The sequence below is a fragment of the Notolepis coatsorum genome (genome assembly GCF_963971535.1).
Source record: "Notolepis coatsorum genome assembly, chromosome: 10".
Lineage (NCBI taxonomy): Eukaryota > Metazoa > Chordata > Actinopteri > Aulopiformes > Paralepididae > Notolepis > Notolepis coatsorum.
In genome coordinates, this window is record NC_140174.1 from 44250496 (window position 1) to 44263647 (window position 13152).

At 41.5% G+C, this 13152-nt stretch overlaps 1 protein-coding gene across 2 annotated transcripts in view; it reads left to right on the forward strand.

Moving 5' to 3' along the window:
* sec24c (SEC24 homolog C, COPII coat complex component) overlaps nucleotides 1–13152 on the forward strand; it is a 63415-nt gene that overhangs the window by 35784 nt on the left and 14479 nt on the right. For both annotated transcript variants that reach the window (XM_084323787.1, XM_084323788.1), the window contains 5 exons: nucleotides 11–127; nucleotides 762–932; nucleotides 1398–1494; nucleotides 4667–4812; nucleotides 7067–7205. In XM_084323787.1, coding sequence (XP_084179913.1) covers nucleotides 11–127; nucleotides 762–932; nucleotides 1398–1494; nucleotides 4667–4812; nucleotides 7067–7205 — 670 coding nt within the window. The remainder of the gene's footprint in view (nucleotides 1–10; nucleotides 128–761; nucleotides 933–1397; nucleotides 1495–4666; nucleotides 4813–7066; nucleotides 7206–13152) is intronic.

A 13152-nucleotide genomic window follows, 5' to 3' on the forward strand; every position in this document is an offset into this window, starting at 1 on the left:
TCTCCATAAGGCTGCTGACTGTGCGGGGAAGCTGTTCGTGTTCCACACGTCTCTGCCCATCGCTGAGGCTCCTGGTAAACTGAAGAACCGTGAAGACAAGAAGCTGGTCGGCACGGACAAGGAAAAGGTACACTTTTAAACAGTACCTTTCAACATAGCTTTCTAGCATCAGTGTTCTAGGGACATGTTTTCCAATTATTTATTTGTATTGAGGTTTCCAAATTTCCCTCTCAAAAGTTCTTAGCCCAGCTCTTAACCTCTTAAGCCCGATCTGTACCGGGCTGAGATTTATTTCACGTCACAAATGGATCAATACAGTCCGTATTAAGTGATGTTGTGTTTCTTTTTCAAATGTAGCCAAGAGGAAAGACCCTAATCCTATCAAAACGGCAGTCAAAGTGTATATATTCTGTACTTTTAGGCGGATTTTCTGAAAATATGGCTAGGGCTAAAGGAACACGCCAACACTATGTGAAATGCGCTTACCGTCTTCTCCGAAGTCAGACAAGAAGATATATACCAATTCCCTCTCTGTGTGTGTTCCTTTAACAATGTAACTTTGCAGTTTTAGTGACTGTAATGAAAAGCCAAGGTTTTGTCGCTTGCTTTTCACTCCTTCATGCAAAGACGAGGAACAGGAATATAAACTAATTGACTCAAACTCGCACAAAGATAAGATTACACAAAGTACTCACACAGACGCACAGACACTCAGGCATAAGTCAGACGCCCATATTGACTGGGTCTCTGTCCCCTCCCAGTCTCTGTTCCAGCCCCAGGTGGGGTTCTACGGCACGCTGGCCAAGGAGTGTGTGGCCCAGGGCTGCTGTGTGGACCTCTTCCTCTTCCCCAACCAGTACGTGGATGTGGCTACGTTGGGGGTGGTACCAGTCTCCACTGGCGGCTCCATCTACAAATACACATACTTCCAGGTCAGACACGCACACACAGCCACGTTTTTACATTATAAACATGTTTACTATCTTTGTGGGGGACTGTCCATTGACTACATTTGTCCTAGGGCTGGGCGATATGACCAAAACATCACAATATTTGTCTTAGTTTTGGCGTTATAGCGGTATGCAGCGGTATAGTTTTCCATTGTATTGTAGGATATAGTTTTCATATTCAGTACACCTCTCAACCCTAATTCATCCCTTAGTCCCACAACCTAACCCTTAAATAGCCTGTTGTCCTAATGAGGTCCCATCCAATGTCCCCACAAGGATAGAAAGATGAGATGAGAAAAACAAAACAAATGGGGGCTCAATTGGTCCCCACAATGATATGAATACAACTACACACACACACACTTTTTACCCGATTTCTTCCATTGATGTTGTCTTTACACAGCTCTATAGTTATGGCTAACATATAGTGTGTGTTGGTATCATCAGGCTGAGTCGGACCGCGAGCGATTCCTGAACGATCTCCGGCGAGACGTCCAGAAGCCAGTGGGCTTCGATGCGGTCATGAGGGTGCGCACCAGCACAGGTGAGTGTCTCTCAAAGAGGTTCCCGCTGATCATGGAAGTTCCGTAATGTTGTGGAAGTCTTTTTTGCAAGTCAGGGAATTTCTTGAATTGTTTGGGTAGGTTATGGAATATCAAGGAATTTGTTATTTTTTCCTATTTTCAATGGTTTTGTCGCGACAGGCGCTCGTCTCCTCCAAACTACGTGCCTCGTGTGTGTGTGTCACATCTTTGGTCTGGACCAGATGAGGTCAGAGGAGTTAGATAGTATTTACTCAGGATGACTATTGTTATTTAAACATAAAAAATACTAAATGTATACATGATCATGCATGTTTTGGAAAGGGATGTAGGGAGGGGTTTTAGTTTGTGTGGTGTGATAACAATTTTGAAATTGAAAAGTTTAGACTTCGAGCAACCCTAAATAAATGTAAAACTAAATTAGAGTTTAGTTTTACAACTGAAATAGCATTTTTGTTATTACAGAGAGTAAAGTACCGGAAAAAGGTACCACTGCCGGGAATCGGTTCAAATGTGAACGGTACCCAACCCTAGTTAGCTGAGGTAGCAACGGTAATCAGTGGTATCGCTCGTTGCGCCCTGTGCACCTTTGATTCTCTATGTACACCGCCGCTCCGCATCCAAGGAAAAGGTGTCCAATGTGATCACAGCCCAATCCTTTACAATGTTTAGGTCCTTGAAGTCCTCCAATAATAGTATTCTACTTACCCCCCCTCCCACACACACTCTTTTCAAATCACTGCACTTGAGTGCAGTGCTGTCTGCACCCTGTGCTCTGGGAGTTGAGTGTAGGGCTGGGCGATATGACGATATTATATAAATATCGGGTACAGTTCATTAACGATACACTTTTTAAACGTACCGTGGATATCGTGATGTTTTGCCCTCTCGTTAGAGGCCGCCGCGGCTGAGATGAGACTTACAAGCGCAGTGCTAAATGCTTTCCTCTTGCAGAAAAAAAAAGTCAGTCACACACACATCTACACACACGCAAGCGCACACACCTAGCCAGAGACAGAGAGGCGGTGGCTCTGTGCTAGGGATGCCCCCCGAAACCCAGGAGTATTGATAAGCTCCGACGTTAACGGTACTGCTATCGGTAAGTTAGTCTATGAGGGGATTAGCTACGGAGCTAACAGAGTGTACCATCCATCTGCGACGCAACAGTGGCAGCAACAGTGGACACGGAGTAATGTTAACGTTGTGTCGAGTTCATACTACACTACACGTATGAACTCGACATAACGTTAACATTACTCCGTTTCCATGAAGTGTTTAATTAGCAGCAATCTGTTGTTGAAAATGTAACGTTAACCGCAAAACCGGAAATGGAATGCGAGGACAGGAAGCCGTCATGAAATCGTTGTAGTCCTATTGTAGTCTTTTAGTCTTAACTAAAAGATTTTAACAAAATAAAAAGCAGCAGCACTATTGGATAACTGAGCCATGTTTTCTATGTATTTCTTTATTTAGGGGAGTAGGACATTTGTTTCACAGTTTTAGCATGATGTTTTATAGATGGCTAGGTTAAACACAGGTTTTTGTTTTTAAGAGGGGGGGTTTGATTTGATTTGATTGAAGTTTATTTCAAGTATGTGTTAGATTTCGATCAATCAGCCAGTATCACCTCTTCATCTGTTTGCTTGTGTAGTTCTGCGTTGTGTTTATTTCTCCGACATCCTCTCATACTGGCTGTACAATCTTTGTCATTCCCCTTTAATGCAATCCGTAATCATAAGAATTCGACACTTGACAGCGTAATACCTTTCTTGGAAAACGTTGTTTATTCCATAAACAAAGCCTCGTAATCAGATGGAAACCAATTCTGTATTGTCCTTGAAAAGTCTTTGGAAGAAAACTAAATTCATTATTCTGATCTCTCCTTTCACCCCGCTCGGTGGTCGTCGCGGCCTAGCTGTTATCCAAAAGCCTTCTTGGTTGTCGTGCCACGTCAGTCCCCCCCCCCCCCCCCCCCCCCCCCCCTTGCGAGGGGAGGAGGGAGCCGTTTCAAAGTCTCTGATCAACGTCCGCTCGCGTCAGCTTCGTGTCTAGATCCAACTCATACACGGAAGACACTCACATTATCGTCAATGACAGGCCCCGCCACTTTTCTGGTTGTCATGTGACGCGCTGTCATGGCAACTGCTTTTAACCTTTAACACACATTAAACTGCCGTTTCTAATGATGGCAAACTCTCTTTGACCATTCCTGCACTGTTCTCTGTCCCTATCAGTGTTTATGTTTAACCAGCTAAATGACCTTGAAGCCCTGGGCTCTCTTAGTCTGCTGCTGAATACATTGCCTCTCTCTCTCTCTGACCGCCTCCACCACCACCACCATGCACATCTACCTCTCTGACCTGGCCCCTTTAGATGCTGTCATCTCCCCCAATATATACATTACATACAATGAAAAACCTCGATTTCCTTCATATGCAACACAACAAATAAACAAATCAAGTACAGATATAGCCTTAAGCCGTTCAAATAATAAATGTAACATAAATAAATAGTTACAATATGTAATCTAATAATCTAAATCTAATCTAATATATAATCTAAAAAAACGAAAGGCTAAAATGCTAAATATATAATCTAAGAATCCAATAATCTAAATCTAATATATAATATAAAAATGCTAAATGCATGAGTCTTTTGTCTTTAATGTTAGCTTGCAAACTCAAATACTGTCTTGGTAAGCCTCATAATGAATTGTTTGGGGGGAAAAGGAAAAACATACCCATCCCAGTTAGGACAGCCGAATCCCGTCCAATCTTTCGCCGTCGACTAAAGACTCACTTCTTCAACCATTATCTGAAATGATAAAAAAAAAAAAAAAAAAAAAATCTAACCCTGACTAACCTTACTGTCATGCACTTGTCCTAATAAACTAACCTACACTGTAACACGCAACACTTGATGAACATTGTTACTCAGCTGATAGAGTTGTACCCTTCTTGCTGTCTTGTCGTACAGAACTTGTAAGTCGCTTTGGATAAAAGCGTCAGCTAAATGACTAAATGTAAATGTAAATGTAAATGTGTATCGTGTATCGCCGAAAGGTCAGAAAATATTGTGATATCATATTTAGGCCATATCGCCCCAGGCCTACTTGAGTGCAGTGCTGTCTGCATCCTGTGCTCTGGGACTTGCTAACCCTTTTCCTCCCCGTAGGCATCCGAGCGACTGACTTCTTCGGCTCCTTCTTCATGAGTAACACCACAGACGTGGAGCTGGCCGGCCTGGACTGTGACAAGACCATCACTGTGGAGTTCAGACACGACGACAAGCTCAGCGAGGAGACAGGAGCCCTCATGCAGGTGTGTGTGTGGTATCTGGATCAATGATTTAAACATTATATCTTTAATTCTATGACTTTATGTATTAAAATTAATTCATGTCTCAGTGACCATGCATGTGTCTATGCTTTTGTTTGGAAATTGTTTCTGGGTCGAGGTGGTAACCAGCTGGGTTACCAAAGAGAAATGGATCCTTCGTTTGTTTGTGTGTGTGTGTCAGGGTTTCCGTTAGAAAAAATTGTTGCCGGCCTCAGTGTCCGGTAGATTTCAATCTACCGATCAAATGAGAGAAATTCCGGTCAGAGTTTATTGAGCTTAAAAACAATTGATAGGCAAAAGAATGACAACAAAACAAAAGAATGACATCATCAAGGCATGTAGATTTATAATATTTTTACTTAAAACTAGGCTACTTTTGCGTATAAAGTCATTATATTCCAAATAAAATAAGTCCAGAGACTCGTGCTGCTGCCGACTTTAAATCAAATAGGTGTCTGTGGGCAGTCGCCCGACATTGATAAACAACAGTCTGTTATAATCACATTTTTATGAGCTAACGAATTCCGTTATATTGGACATTTGTATTAATTATATCAAGCGAAGAACTGAGAAATTTGACAGAGAGAGATGGCAACATTATCGTGGGTTTGCGTGACGACTCTCTCTCTATCCACCTCCCAATGACTTATTTGCGAGAGTATGGCGCTGCAGAGCAGCAGATTCAGCTGTTATTGGCTCTTTTCTGGGGACCGCACAACAGCGCCCCCCACCCAACATTGAATTGAAAATGGCTGAATTGGAGTACTGCTGGAGTACTGCATTGTGCTGCTGCTGCTCCGGCTCTGCAGCTTCACAAAAGTTCGCACACCCAGCACTAAGCTCTCGCTGACAACGTCGTTGTCATTATTAGAAGCAACGATGAAACAAATGTAATGATTGTTTCGTTCATCGCATAGGCTATTTAATTTTAGCCTATTTGAATACAATTCAAATAATCAAATTGTGCTTAGACTCAGGGAATTATTTTCACCGGACATTAACACTTTGGTTGCCTAAGGTTAAATTAATGATATACCATAGATTGCCAGCGCTATTTGTCTATGGAGAAAGTCCCCTTCTTTGCAGGGCTATAACTTTTTAAATTCTATTGCTACATTGCCATTATTAGGGCCCATTCAAAGTCCTATATGTATTGTTCATTGTGTAGCAACGTTAAACTTTTTCATTCACATATTCATAGTAAAGTATGGTCTAATGTATAAGTATGTTTTCATCTCTTTCTGCAGCTTTCTCCAGAACGTGATATATAGCCCCAAATGCATTATATTGATGATGAAATACAGTTTGATGGCAATCAGCGCGATATAAAAAATTCCAACTAGACGTACTTCTAGAAGTTACTACACGTCATCTGATGTTGACCGGATGGGCGAGGGGGCGTTTATAATTCCGTGGGCAGCGTTATACCAATCATCTAATGTGGGTCAAATGTTGATAATATCAGTTATTATCGAAGACGGTAACGTTACACGCTGAAACTCACCCCAGTCTCCGCGCGCCGTTGGGCGATCATCGTCGAGTAGAAATTTTATCATTATGGGATATATTATTACCCGGTCCATCTCCAGCTTGTATAATGGTATATACGTCCAAATCATGTTGTTTATCGAGTTATTGGCAATCGATCGCTATGTAGAGTGACGAGCTAGAGTCACGGGACATGTACCGAGTGGCCGGAAGCAATACGGACGTCTAGCAAAACCTCTAGTGCGCTTCCTGTTAAGCGCTTGCGCCGATCGGCCACCAGATGACGCTCCTGAACCGCCAGAGAGCTCAGTGGGTCCTGCTGGTGAATCTCAGGCCAGCGGAGGGACATTATGAATCCGATCGCAGATTTTTGAAATATTGATATAAAGACGACGTACAGCGTCCCCCGGCAACTTTAGCATGGCCAGCAAAGACGTCTAAAGACGCCCCCTGGCAGTCAAAGTGTTAAGACCGGAGAGATTAAATATGTCGGACTTCAACAGATTTTGCCGGTCAAATACCGGTAATTACCGGCTAACGGAAACGCTGGTGTGTGTGTGTGTGTGAGAAGGAATTTATCTCAAACCCGCCCTCTTTTCTTTATCCTCCAATCACAACTGTCGCTTGTTTGTCCGAGGGGAGTTGTGCGACAGTTGTGATTTGGAGGATCCAGAAAGGAGGGTGTCAATTTGTAAATGGTCTGTAATAGGTGAAAGTGTTGTGCCATTAACTGTGTGTGTCTTTGTAGTGTGCAATGCTATACACCAGCTGTAGTGGCCAGAGGCGTCTGAGAATCCACAACATGTCCGTCAACTGCTGCTCTCAGCTAGCTGACCTCTACCGCAACTGTGAGACTGACACCATCATCAACTTCTTCTCCAAATATGGTGAGGACTACAAGATACTTCTTATTATTGCCACGTTTACATGCACAGAGTTAACCTGGCTAATGGTTGTATATTCCGGTTGAGGGCGTAATCACATTAAGCTGTTTATATGCACATATAATAATAATATAATATGTTTATATGCACATACCCTGTCTCCATGAATGCACCACCCTGTGGTGTACTGCCAACAGATCCACACTCGGGTCCACTCACACAAAAGAAAAATTCAAAGGTTCACCTGACGGCTACCATCTCCCTCTTTGACTGAGAATAGTAGGCTACTTTTATTACATAGGAAAATAATATGATATTATTCATCTCCTCAGAAATTATAACATTTCCCTGGCTTGATTTTTTTGCAAGACTTTGTGCAAGGCTGACCCTGTGCAAGGTTGACCCTGTGCAAGGCTGACCCGAAAGTAACCTGTTTAATATTTGAGTAAGCCAGGAATTCTAACCGGGTTTCTCATAACCAGAATATGAGCTCACCCGCGTTATGACGTTTACAAAACCAGGTTATTTGAATAGCCAGGTGAAGAACATAATTGAGCATGTAAACAAAGCCATTGGCATTGCTGGTGGTAATTTTCTCTGTAAAGCATGGTCGCATGCAAAGAAAATTAAAACAAAAATACAGGTATACGTAAACCATTGCAACAAGAAAAAAACAAGCATATGAGTGAGAATATGTACAGGGAATAATATACAGTATGTACAGTTTAGTCCCCAGCATAAAGCATCCCAACTGTTTAGGGTCCGGTCAAACGGAAGCACAGTGATGTTCCATTACGGTCAAATAACAGTTCAGGGCAACTCGCATTGCATAGAGCTATTAATAGAGAATGTGTTCAAAATGAATACGTACATACTGCTGCTATTACCCTTGACCAAGGCACTGGTATTAGAACTGGAGTTTGTCCCCACGCGCCAGACTGTGGTTGCCTACTGTAAATAGTTATTAGTAGGATGAGTTAAATGCAGAGGGTACATTCCGAATCCTGGTTTATGTAAAAATGTACCTGGCAGTAAATGGATTCTAATTATCTCATTCCACGTGACTGAACTCAAACTAGAAAGAAACAGACTAAGAAATGACGTAAACTCCATGATCAAAACTGCTAAAAAAAAATGTCATCAATGACAAAACTGAGGAAAACAAAAATAAACCATGTGAACTTTGGAAATTACTCAACAATCAACTTTAGGCTGCAGTAAAAAACTTAACCAGGTTCTCAAACATAAACATAAAGACGGACAACACGCTCATCACAGACAAGCTGGATGTAGCCAATTACTTAAACACTTTCTTCACAAACATAGCCACAACACTGGTAAACAAACTACCCTCCCACTCAGGGCAGTATGGGGTAGAACACATAGTAGCATACTACAAGAACCTAGGCATCCACAAAGACGACTTCAAACTGGAAATGGTAACTACAGATGAGGTACTAAAAAAACTGAGCGCCCTCCAACCGAACAAGGCCACTGGCCATGACAACATCCCCTCCAAATTCCTCAGAGACTCAGCAGCCGCCATCACCCCAGTCATCACACACATAATAAACCTCTCCATAAAACAGGGACACGTCCCCAAGGACTTCAAAATTGCGAGAGTAACACCCCTGCACAAAAAGGGCAGCAAATTAGACCCAGGCAACTACCGCCCTGTTTCTATCCTTACATCCATCTCGAAAGTCATGGAAAAAATAGTATACGAACAGATCGAAAAGTACCCAGCGGAAAAAAATCGAATCTACGAATTCCAATCTGGCTTCAGAACATCCCACTCCACTGACACATGCCTTCTCTATTTGAACGACCACATCAAACAAGAGGTGGGCGCGGGCAAATACTGCGGCATGGTCATGCTGGACCTACAAAAGGCCTTCGACACTGTTAATCACACCATTCTGATTGACAAGCTAAAAGCAATTGGTTTTGATAGTCTATCAGTGAGCTGGATACAATCCTACCTGGAGGGGAGAGAACAGATGGTGGAGGTAAACGGTACCCTATCCCCCCCCCTCACAGTGAACTGTGGTGTTCCACAAGGAAGCATACTAGGACCGCTACTATTCCTAATTTATGCAAATGACATGTCGTCAGCTTGTGACTGCAACTTGTTCCTGTTTGCGGACGACTCAGCCCTGCTGGTCTCTGACAAGAACAAGTTACAGGTTGAAAAAGCCCTCAGCTCAGAACTAGGCAAAATCTGCATATGGCTCGCCGACAACAAACTATCATTACACATGGTCAAAACAGAGTCCATTCTCTTCGGTTCAAATAACAAACTCCGCAAGACCGACGGCTTCTCGGTTACAGTGGGTGACAATATTGTCACAAGGAAAGATGAAATTACCTACCTGGGTTCCATCCTAGAGGCTAATCTTTCCTGTGACCAAATGGCATCCAATGTAATAAAAAAAAGTCAACCAACGAACTCGATTCTTGTACCGGATCTCCTCTCTGGTAAACAAGAATACCCTGAAGACTCTGGCAGGAGCACTCATTCAAGGGTACTACGACTATGCGTGCACCTCATGGTACCAAAGCACCTCAAAGGCGCTAAAAACAAAATGACAAACATCTCAAAACAAACTGGTCAGACTACTGCTTGACCTTACTCCTAGAACCCACCTCACCCCTGCCCACTTTGACAACCTAGGATGGCTTAGAGTAGACGACAAGAGTACAGCAACTTACAATGGGCCTGGTCTACAAGATACACTACGCGACCAAGGTACCCATGTACATGTCAAAATACTTCCCAAAGGTCAGTGAATACCACGATCACAACACCAGAGGGAGCTCCACAAATCATGTTAAACCCAGATTCGGCTCAAACAAGGGACTAAACACGTTTCGCAATTATGCCACATCAATGTGGAACGCCCTACCCAAAGCTGTAAAGGAATGTGAATCATTACCCACTTTCAAAAACACTCTGAAAGAACACCTACGGGAGACTGCAATTCAAAACTGGCCCCTACAAATGTCCTAACCCAGTTGTACAGTAAATGACCAAGTATGGCTTTGTCAGTATTCCAATGTACAGTGTACAGTGTCCCCCCCCCTGATATGGTATAGCCCTATTTTTAACACATAGAAGGATGTTAGATCTCTTTGATGGAGAGAAGTGGATTATATCTCAATCAAATTTTTTGTATTACCCCAAAACTAATTGTTTTAGTTTATAGGCCTGTCGCGATAAGCAATAAATCAATTTATCGCGCGATAATGAAAATGAATGCGATGATTTTGATGGGCGCGATTAATTGCTATTTGCGTGTTTTTTTAATGAGGCAGGAACCAGAACCTCTTGTCAGTCATTCTAGTCTCCGTGTGGGGAGGCGGGCCGCTGGCATTACTACAGAGGTTGGCTGTGATGTGCCCGCATGCAGGCATGAGAGCAAAGCTCGCGTCACATCACAGCATGGCAAGATTCACGACATCCCTTGTGTATTATTGCTTTTATACAGCAGGTTGTACCGTCAGGAAAAATATAGGATGAATACAGACAATTCTAGGGTCTTTTATATCAATTTCAGTGAACTTGACCCTACCCCATTCGAAATGCGTTCCGCAGCCCATGCTACAGAGTACAGCACGAGAGCTCCTGTGAGCACCATGTGTATCCGCGAGCCACAGTAAATAAACGCGAGCCACAGTCAGGGTAACCAGGTGTCCCGTGGTAACCGCAAAAAAATTAAAGTTCTAATGCATTTATTTCTGTAGTAGTCTATTCTGTATAGCCTATAGCATCTAGTCTAAATGTCTATCTTTAGAGGACGACTTTGCAGCAGGAATATTGTTTGGGATTCGGCAAGCACGCATTCGTTATTGAAAGTGAAACGCAGACAAATAGGCTATACTGAACACTGTTTATTGACACTTGCAAGAACACAGAACAAATGTGAAACTTGAAACTAAATGTGCATATAACAGGCAGGAACGATTACAGTAGATCAAGCATCTGGGTAAGTATAATTGCCCTGATGCCTCAGTGTATGTGTAAAAAGGTCATGGTGCAAGATGAGGAGATATGCCCTCTGTTATTGCCCTATATATATTTTTATATGAAATGCTTCAGTTTAATTAAATATATATTTTTACGTTAATAATAATAATAATAATAATATTTACATTTATATATTTATAATTACATTATAATTACATTTATAAATATATAAATGTAAATATTATTATTAACGTAAAAATATATATTTAATTAAACTGAAGCATTTCATATAAAAATATATATAGGGCAATATATAGGGCATATCTCCTCATCTTGCACCATGACCTAAAAGTTTATTGCACTTTGAAACGGTTTCCTTGCATTATTATGCTATTATCATTATATTAGTGACATTATTTTTTTTGAGAATTTTGGGAAATACATTTCTCAAAAAAAATTAAAGTCTCTCAAAACCGCAATAATATCGCTTATCGCAATAATTTCTGGGACAATTAATTGCCCAGCAAAATGTGTTATTGTGACAGGCCTAAGTTTATACTGTTCAGTAATGACAATCTGATCTGTACTCGCCATCAGCCAATACTTAAAGGGGCCCTATTGTGAAAAGGCCTTTTCCTATGTTTTGCATTGTTTTTACTGAATGAGGGGTTGTCTCAACACTGATAAAATGTTAGATATGTAAATAGTGCTGTTTCTGCAGTTTAGCTGTGACAAGAACCCTTCCTCTTGAAACAAACCATTTAGAATTGCACAATCACCATAGTTAATAATGTGAGTGTGTGTGAAGAGATCTTGTAAAAATGCATGTAGGTGGCTTGCTCATAAATCTTCTCTTTTCTACCTAAAGTTGAACTTAAAATATGTTTCTGACTAAATCATTGGTAGGTTTGATATGTTATTGCTGGATTTTGAGTCATATTTGATCTGCAGTGTCTAGTTTTGACAGTTTGATCTGAATTGTATTCAACGGTACAGGCTTGTAGCCTCGTAAGCCAGATTAATTTTGCATGATTTCACAATGCAAGATAGGTCTGGCCTCCCTCCCTATTCGATGGCTTGGTCCGGCCCAAATCGTGCCGGTCCAATCAGCTTTGGATGCTGATTGGAGTTTACTGATGCAGGCAACCATTGCTAGTGGCAACAGTACATCAAAATAATACATTCTAGAAATCTAGAAATCAACCTGGCATCAATTTCTGACAAACGATAAAGCCTAGCTTATCAACACACGTGTTGTGTGCTGGGCAAATAAAAGTGATTTGAGGTGCAGGGATCTCTTACCCTTTCAAGGTCCTTGTCTTATTGCCTAGTGTGCAACACCTTTCCAATTGTTTGATGAGAGATTCTGACAAGATCATTCATGCTCTCTGTCTTCACAGTCCTTTCGGAGTTGAACAGGTATTGTTTGAAGGCTTAAAGCTTTGCCAATTTATTATTTATTATTTATTAGTCCTTATTCCTGCACTCGCGTCAGAAACGTATAGGCTTCTGATTCGGTCCATTAGGGAAGTTTTAAGTTCTTATTCATTTGCAACTATTGTGTAAAATTATGCTTTTTTTGTAGTGCATAATTTTTCTAATATATTGTATTCAGCAAGTAGGCTAAATAAAGTAGTGATTTTTTAATGAAAGACATTTCATTAATTACATTAATCACAATGAAGACAAAACTAAATACAGGGCTAAAATTACAAAACGCCATACAACAAACAGTGCAGTGATTTGATACCAGCCAGCTGGAATAAATGAATATTTTCCACGGTAACAATGAAGATGATTGCAAGCGGTCATCACATCGTCACACCACAGTCTGATTGGTTCCGTGCTATAGCCCCGACTGAAATCGCTTTCAATGAATGGGAGGCCAGACCCATCTTGCATTGTGACATGCAAGATTTGTCTGGCTTGTGATACTAATAGGCTTGTGCACCACTGCCAGATGTATGATAATTATCATATGTA